The sequence below is a fragment of the Halichoeres trimaculatus genome, unplaced genomic scaffold (assembly GCF_033239565.1).
Source record: "Halichoeres trimaculatus isolate MK-OKI-2021-1 unplaced genomic scaffold, fHalTri1.1 fHalTri1_scaffold_3, whole genome shotgun sequence".
NCBI classification, from domain to species: Eukaryota; Metazoa; Chordata; class Actinopteri; order Labriformes; family Labridae; genus Halichoeres; species Halichoeres trimaculatus.
The window spans coordinates 35,155,923-35,178,563 of record NW_027437181.1 but is presented as its reverse complement, the minus strand read 5'-3'; the positions used below and the strand labels follow the sequence as shown (position 1 = coordinate 35,178,563).

The 22,641-nt window shown below is 40.2% G+C and overlaps 1 protein-coding gene across 1 annotated transcript in view; it reads left to right on the top strand.

Annotated features, from left to right (window-relative positions):
* Window positions 1–22,641, top strand: part of znf507 (zinc finger protein 507) — a 31,309-nt gene extending 8,668 nt beyond the window's left edge. The window contains exons 3-7 of the mRNA XM_074666148.1: window positions 665–782; window positions 871–979; window positions 9,030–9,134; window positions 13,599–13,733; window positions 17,469–22,641. Coding sequence (XP_074522249.1) covers window positions 665–782; window positions 871–979; window positions 9,030–9,134; window positions 13,599–13,733; window positions 17,469–17,922 — 921 coding nt within the window. The 3' untranslated portion in view covers window positions 17,923–22,641. The remainder of the gene's footprint in view (window positions 1–664; window positions 783–870; window positions 980–9,029; window positions 9,135–13,598; window positions 13,734–17,468) is intronic.

Below are 22,641 nucleotides of genomic sequence, written 5' to 3'. Positions count from 1 at the left end.
CTGATACAAACCTTTTTTTTAGACAGTCGAAGAGTAAGGATAAGTTTACTCCTAAAAAGATGAGTCTATTCTCATGTGAGAAGGAGTCGTATAGACAAGAGATGAAAGTTTAAAGGAGTTTGATGCAGTGCTGCAGGGAAAGTTTGCTTCAGTCTGATGAAACAGGCAGAGGAGAAAACTATTGATTACTCTGCTATCGTGGGACTCCAGCGTCGATCTGCAGCTGAGATTATTCATCCTTCATCAAGTTCATCGTGCTACCCTCCAGAGTTGGAAGTTAGGCTGAGAGATTATCAAGGTGTGAGGGTGAAGGCTGGCTGAGTGATATATCTGCTCCTGAAGTGACATTAGTGGGTGAGGGGACATATTAAAACTATCACTGTGCGTAAATCAGTTTAGATGCTCCAATGAAATTATTTCCTGCAGAATAAAACAGCTAAAAATAAAAACAGCCTGCATTTTTTTGACATAATCACATCTTCCTCACCTTCAGCTGTTTTTATGGTTTAATAATAAAAGGAAGTTTAATTTTTCCTGTCTAAAGTTAGCAGGCCCTGACTTGACCTGATTGTTGAAAAGCCAAAGTTAGATTTACAGAACAGTTTTTTTCTCATTGTGTCAAATATTATTGATATGTGTATAACTGTGTTCTTTTGTTACTCAGAGTCAGTTAAGGAGTCACGAAAGAGAGCACCACAGCTTCAGCAGCGACATGTCAGCCCTCACACCTGTAAATGAAACCGTGGCCCTGGTAGAGGAGGCAGACAGAGGAACAGATGAAGGTAACTGGTGTTTAAAAGCATCTATTGGTGTCTGATACATGCTGACAAAGCATCATGGTACCACGTTTCCATTTGTCTGCTTTGACAGAATGTGGCGTGCAGAAGATGTTCAAATGTGACGTGTGCGACTACACCAGCTCTACGTATGTGGGCGTGAGGAACCACCGGCGGATCCATAACTCTGACAAGCCTTACAGGTAAGTTATAAAAGGAGAAAGGTGAAGAAATTCAATACTTAAAGCTATTTGCATCCACTGATGCCAAACATTAGCTTTCAGCAAGTGTGAGCAAGAAGCAACAGGTGTAGAATCTGAGTTAATTAGCATTTGAATTTATTTAAATATCAAAACTTTCTGATTTAAAATGACTTTATTCTGTAGGTATGCGTCAGCTTTGCCTCAAAAGTTGTAAAGTTGTTCTTTTCTTGTTATAACATTTATACTAAGAATAGCAAACACTACAGCGAATCAAAACTTCACATAAAAGCATCATTGTGAAACAGTGAAAGATATCCCAATCATGCACTGTATACCTGTGAAACAGAAAATTAAAAGCAAGCATGCTGTTAATTTTTTAAAGGTTTGCTTCAGAATCTGCCACACGGAGGTGTCATTTCACCTAGATGTGCATCCCTGCTAGTGTTGATACCAAAATTATAATTTGATACTATACCTGCCTAAAATAACTCAATATCAATACTTAAACAATACCATGGCAAAACCTAAAACATTAGAAAATTAATAGAATAAGCAGCTTGAGGGGAAGGCTGCCTCAAGTGAGTACTTGCTGATTTCTCTGACGTCTGTTTGTGTGTCTGTGGGGCTAAGAGAGGTTTTTAAATTGTGCTTTGGCAATTAATTCAATTGTATACAGTTTTGTACAATATAACTAAATGGAAAACCAGGAAAAAATCATTGTTGTACAATAATGAGCAGGTACAATAATCCTGTCAGATTCAAACATCCATCTATTATTTTCATGCTGGGCACACTGTAGTTTAGCCTACCCTTTGTGTTGTGACACTGAACAGCACACTTTTAACATCTTAAATCTTAACTCTTAACTCTTGAAAAATCCGGCTGTGGTATTTAAGCTCTGTCATGGATGCAACACTTCAGTGTCTCCAATAGGTTTCTATCATCGGTAATGTTAGAAAACTACTTGTCACTTTTTTGAACTGTCAACTCCACACACCTCTGTGACTCTACAGCTCATGTTTTTTGTTTTTTTGTTGCATCCGTGCAGCAACCTCTGGTCTGAGAATATGAGACAATGGGGAAGTGCTAAAATCTGCTGTTTCTGGAGTGTTCGCTTTAGGCTGGCTCCGGAAGTAGCGTAAGTCACATACACACCAAGCCAAAAAAAGCTATTTAAAAAAGCAGAAATTAACCTATTTACAGCCTGGTTCAAAGAACGTCTCCTGTCTGAGTCGCTAATTTTCCTACCAGCACACACTGTACGGGGGTGAATTTTTTTCTAATGCAGTCATTCAGAGGATATTGAGATGGCGAGCTCCCAAAATAAGAGGCACAGCTGAGGGTCACATGACGGCCAACGCCCAACGCCCTTTGGCTGTAGGCGAAGCCCTTGCCACTACCAATATGGCAGCTATAGCCGATGTGTTTCATTTTCTGTTTCATAAACAGACGGGTGACGTCGGCGAGACTACGTCCATGTTTGATACAGTCTATGGTTGCATCATGGATGCAACACTTCAGTGTCTCCCAATAGGTTTCTGTCATTGTTAACGTTAGAAAAGTACTTGTCCGTTATTTGAACAGTGTCAAAACCACACAGCTCTGTGACTCTACAGATCATGTGTTTATAACGCTGATTATTTGTCGTATCAACTACAAGCAGTGGTGAACTAGTTTCTTGTCACAAAGTAATTGACACTCGTTTGGCTTTTGTGTTTGGGTACATCGTTAAAATCTGTCACACTTGCTCTTTAAGGAGGTAAGCATGTTGAACAGCTTCATTGACAGGCTTTGGGATTGGTCTATTGGCTCATGAAGCTGCCACAGCTGTCTACTTCCTAAGTAAAGTAATGCCAAATTTCGCTCCGTGCAACAGCTTTTCCGACAAGCTGCGGCTGGTTCACGAGCACTGGAACTTGAAGCAATGTCAGTAACTTCTTCAGTATGTTTGCATGCAGCTTAAGAAATCAAAAGGTGAGCTAGTCATCACGAGATCTGATAATGAAGATGCGCGTTAACAACTTTGTCTCACTGAAAACGGCCGAGCATTGACACGCGTAGCTAATACTGGCTCACCGTCTAACGACTCTTTGTAAGTGTTGGTGAACCCAGGTGATCAGCCTCTGGAGTTTGGAAAGTGAATGCTTGTCTCATTTTTGATCAGATCATGTTTATGTATATATTTTTTTTAATTTTTCCATGGACCAATACTCATTTAGTGATGGTAATGCACAGCTGCAGGTTGAAACAGATTTTCACTGATTCATGTCTGTTTTTAAAGCGGTGCCGCCTCAGGGCCTGAAGATCACAGCAATCCACAATCACTACCCAATGTCACACAATGTCAGAATTACTCTAAAATTGTTCAGCTAATCATCGTCTCAGTCCAAAAAGAGTTAACCCTCTTCAAATTAATTTCTAAGAGACTCTGCCTCTTTGGAGTGCTCCTTTCATATAGTCATGTTACCAAGTTGTTACAAACTAACCAAATTAATTTGGGGAATGTTACCTTTTTACTTATTTATTTATTTGATTTTATTTATTATTTATTTAAATTATTATTTTTCTTTTTTTTTTTTTAGCATAATACAGTTATTTTGTTTTTCTGTAGTTCCTATCTTTACTTTTTGGAACAAGCATGATATGTAAGACATTCACATTTTTGTTTCTGCATTTCTTTTCTTGGCCACTGTCCTTCATGCCACTTCCATCTTTTAGTCTGGTTCCCGCTCATTCCACTGTCCTGTCGTCTCTGAATAAAGGCAGAACAGCCCAAATTCGGGGAAAAAAATAAAGATTTTAGTCATATGAACAAAATTACATTTGGTACATTTCATGGAGCAGATGGTGTTCACCGTACTTTGAGACTGATCTCAAATTTATCTGTTTCACAAAGTTTATAAAGTGATCAGACTTTCTTGATTATTTAGCAAACATGATTCTGACTCAACAGGGCTTTAAAATGTGAGCTTCAGATAATCAGTTTCAGAGATCTGCAGTGATTAGATTTTCCCCGGCATGTTTCAGTGCTACAGCTACTTTTGAATGTGAGTTAAAATGCTGTGGGCTCCAGCTAGAAGGGTTTTTTTGTATATTTGTTTTCATCTGTTTTGAGTCAGAGTTACTACCCTGTTAAGTTTTCTGTGGGAGGAAAACTTAGCATACCAGTTAATTGCCTGACAAAAAACTATGCCTTTATAGTCCCACTACAGGTCCCTTTGTTTAAGGATGGGCAGAGCTGCTGATGTCAGTACTGTACCGTCCACTAGATGGCAGTAAACACATGTAAATACTGTGAAGACGTACACACTTGCTCACTAAGCCTTTCTCTCTCCCCACGCTGTTAACAGTCAGCCTTTGTGTTACACACACACACACACAAACACACACACACACACACACACACACACACACACACACACACACACACACACACACACACACACACACCTCAATCTTTTCTGCTGTGATAAAGGTCAGGTTACTTTTAATTGGGGCTGAAACAAGTCATTGAAGTACCCGAGTAGATTATTGATGCAAGCCTTCTTTTTAGCGTACTGTGTTATGTGCATGTTTCTGGACTTCTGCCCATAAAGCGACATAATCCCTGAGTAGCCTTGCATGCTTGTTAATCTTAGTTTGAAAGTAATAAAACATCAAAAACTACCCAACAAATTAAGTAGTTGCCTGAAGTAATTCATTACATTACTTGATATGATCTACCAGTGTGTAATGCCAAACTTGCTGCACACATGAAGAAGGTCTGTGAGACCATTAATATGGTAATTTACCATGTTAACAGATATGTAGGGTCACTGATCAGTTCACATTATGCAGAGACTGACAGTTAATCGTCTTGTAGGTACAAGATTCACCTTTCTACTTTTTGTGACTGAAGTTAAAGTTTGGATTTGTTTCCTCTCAAAATCCACAGAGGAGTTTCCCTCCAGCTTTTTTGGACAAAGCTGAAAGCATATTAGCTTCAGTTCCCTCTGTTTGCTGTGAGCTGCTGTTCAGGGGTGTGTCAGCCGCGTGCATCAGCCAGTCTAATGAACTTTGAGTAGTTTTTTAGAGATATGTTCAAATAATCTAATATCACTACTATAGACATTTGTGAAAACATTAATGGCAAAAAGTAAATTTGACATTAGCAACATTTGTGATTAGATCACTTGATGCAGAGCTTGAATATTCAATTGATTTATTGATTATGAAAATCATTGGTGGCTGCAACCCTACCTTAAATTGTTTTGTTTTGTTTTTGTTTTTTTGTTTTTTTGCAACAACGTACAACCGTGTTATATAGTTATCAGTGATGTGTGAGGGCAGAAAGACATTTGGGAAATTAATGCATATAAATATTTAACTAGAGCATATGTAAATAAGAGAATTACTTAAACTGTGGGCGGGTGTCTGTGGACCACTACGAACATGGCAACACAGCTGTGAATAAAAAAGAAAAGAAAAACAACTTAGAGCTAGGAAAACACTGCACACAAACACAACTGTTGACTGTAAACATGAAGTGCCTTTAAACTTTCAGTGAAAGCATAGACTGTTTAAAACATGGACATAGCCTCTGCAACGTCACCCGTCTGTTCCTTAAACAGTGAAAATGCCAGCTGTGAGTTTCTTTTCGAACAGCTACAGGGCGCCCGGCACTCACATGACCTGAGCTGTGTCTCTGATTGGACAATCAAACAATCGTAATAACTTAGAAACTGCTGAAAGAAAATTCACACAGCGTACAGTGTTTGCTGAAAGTGAAAACTGTGTTTAGACCCAAGCCGTTTTTTTTTTTTTAACCAGGCTGTAAATATGCTTTTTAATGCTGTTAAGTGGAAGTCTATTTATCTTGATACCAAATGCTACATGTCAGCAAGTCACCAGGAACACACTAACAGACAAAAACTTTGTATTAGAGTAGAATTTAAAACCACAGTAAATAAAATTGTACATGTAGATTTAAGTACACTTTGGTCAGCAGGTGATTCTAAGTAAAACAAGCCTAAGAGGATAAAGTGGTAACAGTGTGCTCAGTGTAAAGTGCATGAATATATGCTCTGCAGTTTTTTGCTGTAGTTGTGAATTCCTTAAAGTTTAAGCTAAATGTTAGCCATTTGCTCTCATAGTTGTTGTTTAGATCTCACTTCGGATTTGTTTAGCCAACAAAATGAACAATATACCAGTGAACAGCAGCTGTGAAAAGAAAATAGCAACATAAAACACCAATGCAATGCTGAATTAGACATTACTTTGTATAATTAGTATAATTAGAGTAAAAGGCCCCAACTGGCATTTTGTGACGGCACCAATTTTCTTCCCTTCAAATCTGGATAAGAGGACAGAATCAAAGAGCAGACTGGACCAACGCTCATATTTTTCCATCTGTTACAGCTGAATAGTTGGCGCAGAGTCCATCACAGTCCATCAAAGATATGTGCAGGAACTTAAGCTTCATTTAGATTAATTTAGTCCCTCATTCCAAAACGTGTACTAAAATGTGTTGGAAAGAGCTCTCTGCCCTGGATTTTCTGTGCTGTTGGTCTCTTCTGTCCTGTCGTAAAGCAAAAAACGTTTGCTCCCTTGGTCTGTGTAAGTTTATGCGGCTTATTTTTCTTTATTATATTTGATTAAAAAAAAGCAAAAACATGTTTCACACAGGCACTGCAATGAACTGTAGAGAATTTATTAACATTCTCTGTCTGAATCTGCTCACCCTGGCTTTCTACATACTTTGATTTCTTTGCTTTTATAATTGCAGTGTTAATACAGCCTTGAACCAAAGAGAACCAAACTGTTGCATCAACATTAATTATGTGTCATCTAGTCTGCAGCTTATGTAACAGCTGAGCAGACTGTTTGCTAACTCTTCAGTCTTAGTTGGCTTCTTTGCATCCCCCCTGGCCTGAGAAGGCGCTGCCTCAGGCATGGAAATGTTTACTATCACATCGAATTGTTTACTATGACATCGAATGGCATCAAGTCTCACCACCCTGAATTATTATGTACGCTGTATACTTCATCCCCACTGATAATTTTTAACCACAAAACAGCCCGACACACAGCATCCATGACCTGTGTCTAAATGTCCTTAGCATGGTGCCAAGCATTTTTAAGGTTGCTCTAGTTCCCTTCAGGCAAGGCCACTTTATTTCTCAGCTTTTACACCTGAAGCTTCAGGCAACAAAACAATTCAACACAATGTAATTTGTTTTGGCATATTTGTAATTTTACTTCTTGTCCACGTCTTTGTCTGAATACTTACATCTTGAATTCTTTCCATCCACCAAACCAATATTGTAGTTAGATGAAATATTTAATTTGACCAGCGGTTTCCAAACCTTATTTGATTTTGTGAAAATGACCAAGGACCCGCGACTCTGAATGACATAAAATATTTTCACAACACTTCGCCATTAGCTGTGTAAGTAGTTAGCAAAGTCAAAGAGGATAACTTGTATATGTGTTCACACCAAGGCCCCCTTACCTATGTCACTGCCCTTTTAGGTCCGGTTTTCACCAAGTGGCACACGTTATGGCATTTCCACTGACTTATCCTGGGACGAATCCCCAAATAACCAAGACGAGCCGTCCAACCCTTCCGTAGGGGTTCCAGATTAAACTGATCTGATCCTGAAAGATGGAGACCATTGACTGGTTGAAAGAATCGTCCCTTACCGTGGGACACCAACTGTATTTTTTCTTGGTGGCTCACAGCCTTCTCTAAAACAAAACTTGATTGTGCTTTGTAACAAAGAGTTACATGCTGTTCACAAAGAAGGTGTTTGTTTACTGTGACGCTGTCTTCTTCTTCGTTGGATTTATTAAGGTACAGTGTCGAGCTGCTATGGCGTCACACTATTGTGTAACTGCTGCGGCTATCGGCATCAGGCTTACACGACACCTACCCCGAGGGTTGGGGCACGGTTGGCAGTGGTAATGCAAACAGGACCATGCTTAACCAAGCTAACCCGTACCAAACCTTACTGATCCAAACTGGATTGCTTGGTGGAAACATGACTTTTATTTCACCCCAGTCTGAAAGTCAGGACACACCCATGCACAGAGGCACATACACAGTAACAGTGTGGAATGAAAGCTAACAGGCTCTGAGGTCAGTTCGACAAATGGTGAAGGAAAACTGCTTCTGACCAAGGAAAATGTTCTCCATTGGGGGGCGATATGGGGAAAATGAGGGTTTTGTAGCAGCAGGATCAGGGTATGGATTTTATCAGGATTGTTCATTGATGATGTACAGTCCAAATGTAGTTTTGTAAAGCCTTACTGGATAAACCATGATTTTGTTAGAGCACTTGACAAAAAATATAAATGTACGCACAATTTATAACAGGAATTATTTCAGTGCCATAAGAAATGCATTGTAAGATGAAAAGTGGGGGCTGTATGAAAGTAGACCTCGAGCCATGGTGGCCCGACTTTGGACATGTCTGTTCTAAGGAATTAGAAACTGATCACCCACTAAATTGAAAATCAATATCCAATTTGAAGGGCCAAAAACCCCACACATATTTCTGTTCTAGAGCTTCCAACTAATACCTGATGTTTTAGCTTCAAAAAAGTTCTAGGAACTTTTATTTTGTATTGGATAAGGTGTTCTTTAAGATTCTTCTTGTCTTCTGTTAAATCAAAAGTCTGTTTGTTTTTGTTGTATCCACAGTTAACTTTGCATGATAAAGTGTAACTTTTTTTTTTTTTTACAACTTTCTATTTTGTTTTAACTGTTCTAATAGCTGCAAGTCAAGTGTCCTCTGTCTCCAGACCTTGAACATCCTTTTTCTGTAAACAACTACAAAGCCGGTTTTATCTTCCAACTGCAACACCCACAGTGCAACAAAGTGAAAACAGCGTTATTTTTTTCTTTTTCTCAAAGTGGCAATTTCCGCTCTGTTTTTCAGTAAATCCGTTCTCTCCCTCTAGGCTACAAGTGCAAAGAAGCTACAAAAGCTCGAGAGGCAGCTTGTTAAAGTCGCCGCTCGATCTCCATGTTCCTCTCATCTTATGACTCTGCTTTTTCTCGATCCACCAGGTGCTGTAGCTGTGATTTTGCCACCACCAACATGAACAGTTTGAAGAGTCACATGAGGAGGCACCCCCAGGAGCACCAGGCTGTGCAGCTGCTGGAGCAGTACAGGTGAGAAAGATCAAACAGACATCCACTACAGAGAGAGATGATAAGAATGAGAGCTGGACCTCTGAGGGGAGAGTGGAAGACCTGTACCTGTCCGAAAGACGCCCGAGTTATCTCGGTCCGTGTTTGACCATATCTGTCTCTCCTTCACGGTTCCAGCAGCCTGGTGGCTTGGGAAATGGGCTTCTGATTGTAACGTGAGAGTGTGGTGAAAGATAGGGAGAGTGGATGAGAGTGAATAGTCTACCCTCCTTTAAATGTTAAATGTTCTGAACCCTGAGCTGGCTCTGGTTGCTGATTTCCACTTCACTGAATACTTGTTCTGTATTATACAGTCATCAGTGCCTGCGAGGCTTGAGTGCCCGTGTTTCTATACAGGAGGAGCAGCTCAGACAGTGCCGTTCTGTTTCTGTTAAAGGGGCACTCACGTTACTCAGCCCTGCACTCTCATGAAGCTGTGCGTCTTCAGAAAAATTGATTTAATATCAGGCCATCTTTCTGCTCCATAAAGTTCTGTTTATTTGGTTTCACATAGCAAAAAAGTTAGCTTTAGCTCATCACTATACTTCCTGCAATGGAAAAGACAGAGCAAGTGTTTTCAGTTTAATTGCAGTGGGCTTTAGCAACAAACACACAGAATCCATTGCAGCATGTGATAGAAAGGATTTTACATAAATAACCATATTTACCTGTTGGATGCAGGCCTGTGAATACAGCAATGCTTTCACACCACCAGATGTAGCTGAAGCTTATCAACTCCCTTCAGACTAAATGGTGTGTATTTAGAGGTTTTTCTTTTTTTTATTAAATGATCTTATGTGGATTGAGGAGTTACATGTTTCAAACTTAGGTTTTAAACATAAAGAAGTTGACGTGCACTATATCAATTCATTAAATCCTAACATAGAACAACACTGTTGCATGTTGCATATTTTTCTCCAGCAGTACAGGGCTGATGCTGATCCAGGGAATGGTATCGATAACTGGCTCCCACTAAAAATCGATTAGAAATTGTTCGATCCATCGATATCGCCGATCTTTATGCTTTACAATTCCCTTGTTGATTCTTTACATTACGCCAGAGCAGCAAGACATTGCGTCAACACCATGTGACGCGCCATACGTTAGTCCAGCCTATCGGTCAGCGGCAGAATTTCCAAGACAGTGGCAGAGAGATCAAAGCAAGGCTTCACTTTACTAAAAAAGGACAGTAATGACACAAAGCACAATTTGTGCATCACTGTTGTATCATGCAAGGGTGGCAACACCACCAACATGTTAAAACATTTGTCGGTGATGAATACCAAGAGTGTCAGGTCATATTTGTTTACCTAGAATCTCAATAAAATGTTGTTGAAAACCTGTTAATATTACTTTTTGTACAGAGAAGATTCACAGGAGGAATTGAGAAGGGAATCAGTAAAGATGTGTATCAGAATCAACAATGGCATTGGTATCAATAAGATCTTATCAACACCCATCCCTGTACTAACCTCTGCATACTGAATTGCTCGGTTATTCCACACGTTAATGTGGGGAATGAACTTGACTGGAGGAAAACCATAGTGAAAGAAGAGTCCTGAAAACTTGTTTCAGTGTTGGTTTATGGACTTTTATTAGCCAGGACAGCTGGAGAGAATCATGAAAAGAGGATTTTAGAAAGTAAAGGATGACCTGCTGCAATGGGTCAGGGCCAGTAGTGACCTCGGTGGGCTGCAGTTAAACCACAAAGCCAAACTGGTGATCCACAGCCCTGACAGTTTTGTTACAAGGAGTCCTGCCCCTTGACGAGGTTTAAAGTTCAAACCAATTTCACTTAAACATCTCAAATTGTATTTTCTTTTTTCATACGGCTTTACTTTTTCCACATTTGGTTATGTTAAAGCTTTACTCCAAAAATTGGCAGGGCTTGAAGACCTCCGGCATAGTGCCGGAAATCCGGCGTAGACAAACCTGCCAGATTGTGAAATCCTGCAGGTCGGTCTGGCTGCCCTCCGTTGATTTCACTCGATCGAGTTCCGACTGAACCAGTCAGGAAAGAGAGGCGGGAGCTGCAGAGAACAGCTCCCGCCTCTCTTTCACAAACAAGCAGCAGCGGCCCGAATCCGCTACGTCATACCGTGGCTTGATGCGTATTGGTCTATGATGAGTGTGACTGGCAGAACGATCGTCCAATATGGCACTGTCCGTCTAATTTGTCAGATAAATGTGCTTCGTGAAGAGAGTAATTAATGACGGAGGCGGAGAGCAGAAGCAGCGTAGCAACCCCTTATAATGAAGCAGTGATATTGAGAGATGTTTTTGGACAACAAAGAAGCTTGGCTTCAGAGAGCAAGTTTACCACGTAATCGGGATACCCGCTCGAAAACTGCGCCGCCAGCGAGTCTGTAATCATGCAATCGGGCGCGCATGGATGTATTTTTCATCCATGCGAATTTCAGTAAAACCGTCACTCCTACTAGCGACTTCGGCGGGTTGAATTATTTAATTGTAGTTTTCTGAAACGGCATCTGAAATACTAAACCCATTGCAGTATGAGACTACGACACCACAACTCCCACGAGCACTGCCTGCACACAGTGTTTGCTCATTGATCCCTTCGCAAAGTCTTCTACTGAGAGGCGCCCCAGACGCGCTGGTCTTCAGCCTTCGTCTCGGACACTGTGACAGCTCCCGGTGTTTAGCGCCTGATAACGTGTTTTAAAACTTCACTCGCGTCTTGTTTGCTCTCTATGGTAAACGGATTCTGGGATTTAAGTCACAATCTAGCGCCAAATATTCCGTAACTTGTTAAAAATGAGGACATTTATCAGACGGAGCTCATTTAAGCTCACAGTGCACCGTTCTCACCAGTAACACTCACCTTGAGCAGGGGAGGAGGAGAAGACAGGAGCGCACGTAGAGAAGTGAAACAGATCATAGATATGAGAAGCCGTAGGAACAGTATTTAAACCTCCTAATAAACAAACATTTTAAAAGTTATATGTAAAAAGTTTACTCTGGAAATACTGTAAACAAACCAAATCATTCTAAATAAATGAAACTTATGGTCCAGTGTGACTTATGTAGGCCTACGTTATTTTCGTCTTCATGACGCATTTTTTTGACTGATACGACCTCAAAAAATGTATGACAGTACTACGAAGTGACTTGTAGTACAGAAAGTATGGTACTAGTTTATTAGTGAAAAATTACTGTTGTAAATAAATATTAAAGTAGACAGTGTTTCTAGAAAGCTTTTTCAGTTTAGTTTTTATTTTTTCAATTAATCTTCAACCTTCACAACTTTCATTGAATGCAATATTATGCTCCTCCTTTAATTACTTTGTTTCAATAGTCTGCATATTTTCATATTTAAGGAGCACAACCATTTCAGAGCTGAATACCTGATTTAGGTAGTCTTTATTTGAGTGTGCACAGGGGTCATTTATATTTAAAAAGGTTTTAAATCTATTTCAGGTAAACTTTAGCATGTCATCATCCGCCTTGATCATATCAAACATAATTATCCAACAACAAAATTGTGGACCCTACCAGAAGCGATGGCCACAGGTACTTATGCTGTATCGCTGACTGACCGTTTGTGTGAACAAAAAATTAGTGTTACTGTGTTTAATGTTGTTTTTATTATTATTATTATTATTATTATTAATAAAAACAAAACTAAACGCAGTAACCCCCCCCCCCCGCCCCCGCTTTCAGGCACAGGATTTTTTCCTGCTTCAAGCCCTGAATTGGTTAAATTCATGTATTTTTCTAAAAATTCTACACACTACCAGAATAATATAAGTCTTAGAAAATGTTAAATTACTCTTATTACTGTATTCATATGAGGTTTTTTTTTTTTTTTAATCATATTATCATCAGTGTTTAAGTATTTCGTACCACTCATTTGTAGTCTGACTCAAACAAAACTAAACTTTTTGGAGTTGAAATCGTTTTTTTGGGGGGGGGTCAGAAAGAGTAGGAAATGCAAATAAATATGGATTTGTACAGACTAAAGTGAGGCGCTACATAAGGCCTGATTAAACATAAAAGAGACAAAGGTGAATGTACTGTATTATTATCCTTCTAGACATTTATGGTTTGGGGTTTTTGCCTGAAGTGTTGAACTCTCAGCTCAGCTCAGCCCTGATGCCTGGGGTTACCAGTAAACTTACAGTGTGAGGGCCCATGCTCAGACGCTTGAGTTCTTTATCCCAAATGATACTTGAAACTTTAAGCATTCGAAGAGTTCATAATGACACAACCCATAATTCTTTTCGTCATGCTGTAAATCCTTTCGTCTCTCCACTCTCCATCTCTTGAGCTCGGTGTCCTCGGTGGAGCCTTAATTCAGGATGATTCCTCTTGATAGAAAGTATGAGAAGGATTAGTAAAACCTCAGTACGCATATTAAATCAGCCTCGACTTGATCCGCTCTCATTCTGCAGCTCATCCTCTTCCTCTTTGTTTCCTGTCTTTCAGGTGCTCTCTGTGCGGATACGTGTGCAGCCATCCTCCGTCACTTAAATCCCACATGTGGAAACACGCAGGAGACCAGAATTACAACTACGAGCAGGTTAACAAAGCCATCAATGAGGCCATCTCCCAAAGCAGCAGGTGAACTCTGAAACCACAGTGCAGTGTCCTCTTTTCACTAACTCTGTTTCTGATTGCATTTTGTATTCTATATTGCCTAGAGTACAGCCTCTGGCGCTATATCTCATCCTGAACCAGGCTTTGTGACATGGACTTTGTGACTACAAAGACTTACGTGGCCGTAGTACAGATCAGGCTGCGTTGTGCAGTCTCTTCATATAATGTTGACATGTTTCCTACAGTGAGAGCTGAAACTGTGATGCCACCATAGTAGTTTGCAGTGTGCAGATCCCTGAAGGGTTTCAGAGAATGAGCAGGGTTACTAATGAAAGCTTCAGACCTTGATTAAGATTACGCATTAAACATTGATGTTAACGATAAAGAAAACAACATGTCCCAATAGGGTTTTTCTTTGTTTTACACTGATAGCCCCCCTGGTTCGCTTTCAACCTCTCGCCATAATGACATTTGTGTGTGACGCTGTGCCAGTTTGCACCTGCCTTTCAAACCTGCCAAGTCTAGGTTCAGGTTCAGGTTCAGGTTCAGGTTACTTTATTTGTACCCGTAGGTAGATTTGTTTTGCAGTATGTGAGATCAACATCACACAATTATAAAACACCAAAGACAAGATAAGAACAAATTAAAACATTTAAAAAGTAAACATTGAACATAAAACATTTAGTATTATTATTAAAGTGCTCTATGTTTTATCATCAAAGCAGGAAGTACGGGTGTTGGTTGCAGAGACAACCTCCATTAAGATCAAGACAGGAATAAAGATCTAAAGAATTTAAAGAATAAAAATCTAAAAGAATAAGTAAAAGCGCAGGTAGAAGAATAGTGCAAGTGCATGAACAGATAAATACTTGTGTGCAAATAGGCTACAATTTATTCAGCTAAGCAATAGCAGCAGGGACAAAACTATTTTTGTACCGCTTGGTTCTGCACTTTGGAACAATGTACCGCCGCCTAGAGGGGAGAAGCTGGAATTCACTGTGAAGAGGGTGGGAGTCGTCATTTAAAGCAGAGTTTGCAATCCTCTGTAACTGGTTAATGTACAGGGATGCTGGAAAGAGCTGAGGCTCCCCAATGAGACGACTTGCCCACTTCACTACAAGACTCAAGGAATTTTTGTCCTTTAAAGAAGTATGGTTGAACCAGGACACCAAGGAAAAAGACAACACTGACTCAATAAAAGCACGATAGAACATAGCCATTAATGTTCTATCAATGTGACAATGAGACAGTTTCCTTAAACAATACAAACGCTGTTGAGCCTTCTTACACACTGCTTCACAGTTGGCTTCAAAGCAAAGTTTTGAGTCGATGACTGTACCGAGGTATTTATATGACTGTACACACTCAATATTCTGGCCCTTGATTGAGGTTAAGCAGTTTTGTTGAGGACTTTTCCTAAAATCTATCAGCATGTCTTTTGTTTTTGCTGTGTTTAGCAAAAGGTGTGACTCCTCACACCAAGCAACAAAATCATCAACAATTGGGCCATGGCCGGACTCTCCCCTTTTAAGTAAACTGAAGTCTAGATGCAAACACAGAAACCGTGATTCAGTTTCAGCTTTAATAAATCACATTGTGGGTGTAAGCAAATGGGTTAGCATCTCCTGCTCCTAGTGTTTATGCGTTCTCATGATTTGCGTATATTCTTTTTGCAAACATGCTAAGCCAAATGCTTATTTGTATAAGCTATTTTAATCATTTGACAGACACAATCCTCAGTGCACCCAGTTAGTAAAGCAAGGCCCTTTTATTTTAAGTAACATTGCAGCCTACTGAAATCCCCGATTATACAGCTGAAGAATTACACCAATCTTAAAGGTATTGGAACTAAGCACCGGCTAAAGAGCAGAGAGAAAAATTCACAGAGAATTTTTCAGAGTTCAGCTTTTTAAATGTTAAATCTTTTTTCTTTGCCATTGTGTCATGAAAAATTGAAAATAAGGGATCAAGTATTGAAAGATGAAGGTTTTTTTTTAATTGAAATGATATAAGTCTACTCTTTTTTAAAGCATCTATAGACTTTTTTACTTGTGTCATGACTGTTTTTATATTGACTGTGCTCTGTTGTGGACATTTTTGGTCTTTAGATTCCAATAGTAAAGCATTTGCTGGCTCTAACACTTACAGGGTGGGCTAAAGATTTACCCATCATTTTTTCCGCACTATCCAGAAATGCTTGCAGACAAACATAGCAAACATTGAACACAGTTTCTATACTTTATTCTCTGTCACCAAAAAGATTTACATCTCAACATGGCCACCCTTTACCTTTATCATAGCCTGGAGACCTGGCACTGCCTGGCATGAGCGCCGCACTGTCCCTGCATCAAGTTTTGACCTTGACTTCATCAGAGCTGTCTTCAAAGCAACTGATTAGATTCATCTTGTCTTCTTAGAAACACAAGTGTTTTAGTGTTCTTTTTTAAAGACAAAAAGGTATGGTTACTTTGACATGTTTCGACGTAACTCTGCCGTCTTCTTCAGAAGCTGGCGTGTCTTTTTATCAGCTGTTTTCGGTAGTAGCTGAAGAAGACGGCAGAGTTACGTCGAAACATGTCAAGGTAACCATACCTTTTTGTCTTTAAAAAAGAACACTAAAACACTTGTGTCTTCAAAGCGGTGACACTGCTGTGAGATACTCTTGAGACCTCCCTCTCCAGTAAAGACCAGATTGCAAAGTCCATTGGTTTGATGTCTGGACTTGACGGAGGCTACATGTTCTTGTCCCAGAAGCTGGGAAAGTGCTGCTTGCACTGGTTTCCAAATGCATCGGTACACTAAGGCAACACTTTTTCTTCAAGCATTTGAGGATACACCTGGCTGTTCACTTTCACATCCTCCTGAATGAAGACCAAAGGAGACTTTGAGCCATCAGATGCAACAGCAGCCCACACCACGACTCCAGCTGGCTTCGGGTAGGTGCTGTGCACTATGTGCATAAACCCTGTCATTCTGGGAATCGACCACTGCCTGAACGGTGAAGATCTTCTCATCAGACCAAACCAGGTTTTTGTCTGTGGCACTCTGGATCTCCTGCAGCATCATTTCCCCCTGTCAAGACGTTTTTTCTTAGAAGCGGCTGAAATCAGTTGTCTGTGTTGCATTTTTAGTGCTTCCAGTTCAAGATCCTGTTTGACGATTCTTCTCAGTGAAGTTCTTGAGATGTTCACTTCCTTTGCTGTTGCCATCATGCTCCTGTGAGGATTCCTTTGGATTCTTCAGTCTTACAACAAACATTCACCTTTTTCATGCCTCCTTCAAGGCCACAATCTGGTTGCGCTTACCCTTACTCAACAATCATCAGGAGTAAACAAATGAACTCAGGTACATCAAAGGCTATGCCTTTTAAGAGAACCTATCTAAAATTTTAAGTTTCTAGGACAAAAGCTAAGCAAACAAAATAGAGATATATGATGGGTAAATCTTTCTGGCATACCCTGTAGTTTGTTTCTCAGGAAATATGAGACAGTTCTGCTCGCTAAGATAAATTTAAATATGTGTTACAGCTTTGCGGTGCTGCTGTTTCTAAAGAGTTTGCACAAAGCCAACATCTGCCATTGCTTTTAGAAACATTCTTAAACAGATTCTGCTCACAGAGTAACTTTTTACTCCTCATCTAATTCAGTATCAAACAAAGATATCATCTAAAGAACCAGCTTTACCCAGGGAGTGAAATTGAAAACCCACACATTAAATTTTTGTCCCTGTTTTCCATTCTCTCCATCCTGTTGTCTCCAGAGCTCCTCAGAAGTTGTCTGCGGTGGTGGAGTCGTCAGCAGAGCGTCATGCGGCGGTCCAGTCCTCAAAGGACAAAACAAAAGTTCCAGTGGAAACGTTACCAACACCCACATCGACCACAGCAGTCAGCCTGGCCTTGGATAGCTCAGCTGGCCTCCCCGCTCAAACCACAGACCCCTCCAAGTGGCCTGGTGACGCCCCCAGCCCCCAGGGGAAGGACCCTGCACAGCTCCAGTCCCAGAGTCAGCAACGCTCAGGCCAGACGCTCACCCCCGGCCCCAGTATGGAGTACTGTGTTCTTTTGTTCTGCTGCTGCATCTGCGGCTTCGAGTCCACCAGTAAAGAGCGTCTGATGGAGCACATGAAGGAGCACGAGGGAGACATCATCAGCATCATCCTCAACAAGGAGCAGCAGCAGCCAAATGTCCAGACAGGTCTCCAAACAGCAGAGTGAGAGCTGCCCTCTCCTCTTTCCTCCTGTTAACACTGACCCTGTGCTCTCACACAGATCCGCTGCACACACAAGTATTTCATTATGCTTCTCTACCCCAAGGTGGCCGTGGTGGATATCCAGGTCTAACCATTTCATGTCCACTGTGCTGTAGTGGTGAGGTCTTAGAGGGACACCTTAAAGCTGGCGGAGGAAAAAGTGATGAAATGATTTTCTGGGTGTCATATTCTTTCAAAGAAGTGTAAAAAGGAAAGTTTTATCAGCTGTGTAGGTTTAGTGTCAAATAATTTGACACGTGAAAGGCACAAAATGTGCCTGATTATAAGGGACGAGGCCGAGCTCTAAACCAAGTTTAACTCCTCACAGGGACAAGTTCATACCTCATGAAACCATGCAATCCCTCACCAGAAATGGAAAAGTTTGACATATTTTCCAGCCTAATCCATTTATTGACCACGAGGCAGCTCTTTTATTGCTACTGTAATATTTAATATATTTAATCGGACACAGTTGAGGAGCTCCGTGTGCCTAAAGGCATGTTTCACAGCTTGAATATGATTTAATATTTATCAGTCTATTATTATGCATGTTAGTTTCTGTTGTGCCAATTTCAAGAGGCAATTGTTTAGTAGGTTTTTGCATCTTTTTGTTCGTAAGTCTGACTGTATTATTTTTTATATATATATATATTTTATAAAGTAGCGTGTTTGGAGGAACATTGTGCTGAAGGTGATCAGAGTGAAGTAGAAAGGGGATTTAGTTTGACTTGATTGTAGTCTACTGGAGACAGACGTTTGGGTTCAGAGCATGTCGACAAAAGGAATGATTCAAAGGGAAGTTGGCGAAAGACGGTGCTCTCGTTGAAAAGCAGGCGTGTGTTGTGTTTAATCAGATGCGCCTGTTTACACCTGTGACCGTGGTGCTACGCTCACTTCAAGAGGCGTCATTTAAGGAAAAGATTGTTTTTTTTTTATTAGCCCATGCAATTTATGTTGTATATAATGATTTTTACAACCTTTACTGTTTTTTTTCAGTGTTTTTAAAAAACAGAACTTCTAGTGTCAAAGGAGACTTGAAACAGGGAATGTCCTCACTAACTCAAAAGGCCTGAAAATATAAAAAAGATGTAAAAAAAAAAATACAGTTCAAAGCAGGTTTTAAAGGTTCACTGACCTAAAATCCTTTTTGACTGAGCAGATGATGACTGACATGGAAAAACAAAAAGTAAGGAAGCTACTTTATTTATATAAAAAAAGAGAACATTTCACCCTAAGGGTTAAGTTTTTCTTAAACTGCTACAATCCTCGCACAATGTACACCCTCTTATCACTCATTTACCCAAATTCATGCTGGGACAAACAAATCAAATTCTACAGATGTATCATTCATTTCAGACTCTGATATGTCTTGATTATGAAGGTGATACATGTTTCTGTTTCTGCTACAATCTTTGCTCATCAAGATCACATTTGAAAACCTTATACCAGAAAATTAAACCTAACTAGAATCTTCCAAATGTCCAGGAATAAAGTCATCCAGCGAATTATTCAGTCCCGTCATGCAACTCACTAAGCCAAGTGGATTCATCGGTATGCCGTCCCATCCTTACATCCACACAGAAAGACGCTGAAGGAATTAAGATAAAATGGGAAATCCATTATTCATGCCCCCCTTCCCCTCCTCCGCCTGACATCACAGCTTCTGCATGTTTGTGGAGCGCTGTGGATGAAACCAAATTAAATATCTGTCTCAAAGTCTCGTTACCTGACCAGGGATTGTCATTATCAGAGTGGGTTATTATCACCCGGCTTTCAATTTACAATTCCACAAGTCAGGATGGCGCGAGGTGGTTACATGTGTGAGTTAAGAGGAGAAATAAATAAAAGTGAGACCTCAGAGGCCCTCCTGCCTGATTATCCACACGCATGTGAATGAGCTGTGAGAATAGACTGATTTACCACACACAGACACACCTCGGCTCTCCGCTCGGCTCATGTGGGGATCTGCTAATCATCTGACTGCTTGTAATTATTCCACTACCAAACTGAACTCTGTTGAATGCTCCCTGCGGACTCCACGACTCCTTGTAGAGCAATTGAGTTGTTTTTGTCAGTGTGTTTCCTCATGTCTGAGAGCTTCCCAGCTAACACATCACCATTCGCATCTTTTAATCAAGCTATCTGTAGAGGAACATGTTCCAGAGCTCAGTGATGTCCTGTTTAGTTACACTACATCCACTGCCTCACCTGTGTGACATGCACACCTGCTTTATCCTTCGCTTTGTCCCCTTTCTTCCAAGACTGTATCTAAAATGCTCTCAGTGGGGTTACAGTAAAGATTGTCCAGTAGAGCACAGCTCTTTCCTTTACTGCAGATATAGTAGGTGAGGTGCACAAAAACTGTAGAAGCACAGCTCACATTCAGGCAGACGGTCTCTGAAGCTCAGGTTTATTTATCTGGAACTGAAAGCGGAGGTGAACCCCACCTGTCTATCAGTAGACTCATAAACCTGTTTGCAGTGTTTGGCCAGAGCCCAGCTCTAATGACTGGAGCCATTCAAACAAGTCATCATTAATATTAACATTCGTTTTAAAAAAACATTCAAATATCTCTTATCCTGAGGATAATGTGGCTCTAAAAGTTCAGGCAGATTTACATGAACAAGCTGTAATTGTGAATTCAGTAGGGAAAGCTTTCAGCTCTGTGTAATGACACATTTGGCGCTCTAATAAGTGTTTCAGTGCACAACCTGTGACATTGACTCAAAATAGACTGCAGTGTTTTGTGAATAAGAGGAATGCCATTCTCAGCATCAGTACAGCTCATAGATGTGTTTTAAAAGGACGCCTAAAGAGGGGGTATTGTGCTTTCTTAGGCATTAAACTTTCTCTCTGGTTCCCTCATAGTAGCTCTGCATCATAAAAACCACTTGTTATCTCTCACTGGTGTTTTGGAAAACCCTTATTTCAGCCTCTGTCTGAAAAAAAAAATGTTTTGGCTGTTGTCTCTTTAAAGCCCCCTGCTTCACAACCCTCCTTCTCTCTGATTGGCTACCCCTCCGGAGGCAGACCTTGGTGCTTGAGGGCCCACCCCTCAAATATGTCATTCACTAGTCAAGAGATCCCCATGTGATGACCTCATCATTTCAGGAAGTCTCATGAAGATCTCATGCTACTTTTAGAGCGGACCATTTGATCAGTTTACAGATAGATTCAGGGATTTCTAAAACATATGAATTTGAAGAGGTTTGAAAATCTGCACAGGTTTAGTAAATGATTGAAGTATGTGAAGGCATAATACCCCCTGCTTTTATTCCCCCCAAAACAAGACACATTTGTGTTTGAATACAACACAGAAACTTTTAGTTGGGAAGTGGGATAGTTCTTGATCTTTGCTAAAGTTGAGAAAAAACTTGAGAATTGTAACCCAAATTTATTTGGAATAGTATTATCACAAGTGATAGTAAATTGTTCTAAACTTACTGAAGTCTGTAGCTACTCAGTTTTAGAGCCAGCGTGTTGAGTAATACTTCAAATGAAACTGAACATTTCATACAAAACATGAGTTTTTTTTTTTCTTTGGATTTGTAACAGAAACAGAAACAGAAGCACCTGCATGAGCTGTTTCATCTTCTCGCTTCATCAGTCCCAATTCCACACCTGCAGTGCTTTGTGGGTGCTTCATGTCTCTTTCACTCAGCTTCTTGTCTTTAAACATCACTGGTCCTCATCTTCATTTCTCCAAAGTGACTCGTCAGGCATTTACCGCCAATCTTAACTTTAATTAAGCGGTGATCAGATCACGGATTGAAGTTTAGTTTCCATCTTGAAAAAGTATCTTGTCATTCCCTAGGAGGTAAATGCATGAGGGTCAGGTTTTCAGGCAGCGATGCAGCAAAGAGTTCAGTGTCACAAGCTCCAATAGGACGAGTCCACTGAGCACATTCAGCTTCCCCTTCTTACTGCCGTTCTCCCTCAGTCAGGTTTAACTACACCACATCCACCCGATCCTACACCTGTGCCATATTTGATGCAAACGGTCACTTTGTGTTTTGTGCCTTTTTGTTTATATTCATTATTTATTCAGATTTTGACCTGCCTGCCAAACCTGAAGTCAAATATCTGGATGTCTCTTGATAGTAAACACCACCATCAACCCCATCAAGCTGAAACTGATTAGGCGAACAGATTGAAAAGTTTTCCATTGAGTTAAATCCTCAGAACCATCAACAGACTTTGAATGTGAAACAGCTCTTTCCTACATTACCGACTAACTCACCTGGTGATTAGCTCTGACACTTGGTACTGTATTCAAAAAGTGTACATAATGCGGAGAATTCCTGCAAAGACTTAAAAACTGACTTTTTTAAAAAAAGATAATCTATTTTTTAATAATCTTGTTATAAAAGAAAATCAGTTTAAAAAAAAAAAACTAGTTTCCGTTGAGTTCAGCCTCTGATTGTTTGTACTCCCTGTGTTTTAAAGGGAACTGACAGTTTTAAGCTAAGCATACCTGACTGAGCTGCGTTCTTTAAACCAAAGTAGGTGGAGGAATTTAACGTGTCAGTCCGGATCAGTGCGTGTTTCTGCTCATTTTTGTACCTGACATTCAACATGGATTAGTTTCAGACAGGGGTGTGATGCTTGCTTCATGTTTATTTATTTTTAGAACATCTAGACTTTGTTATGTCACGACTTTGCCATTGTATTTTTGGTAATAAAG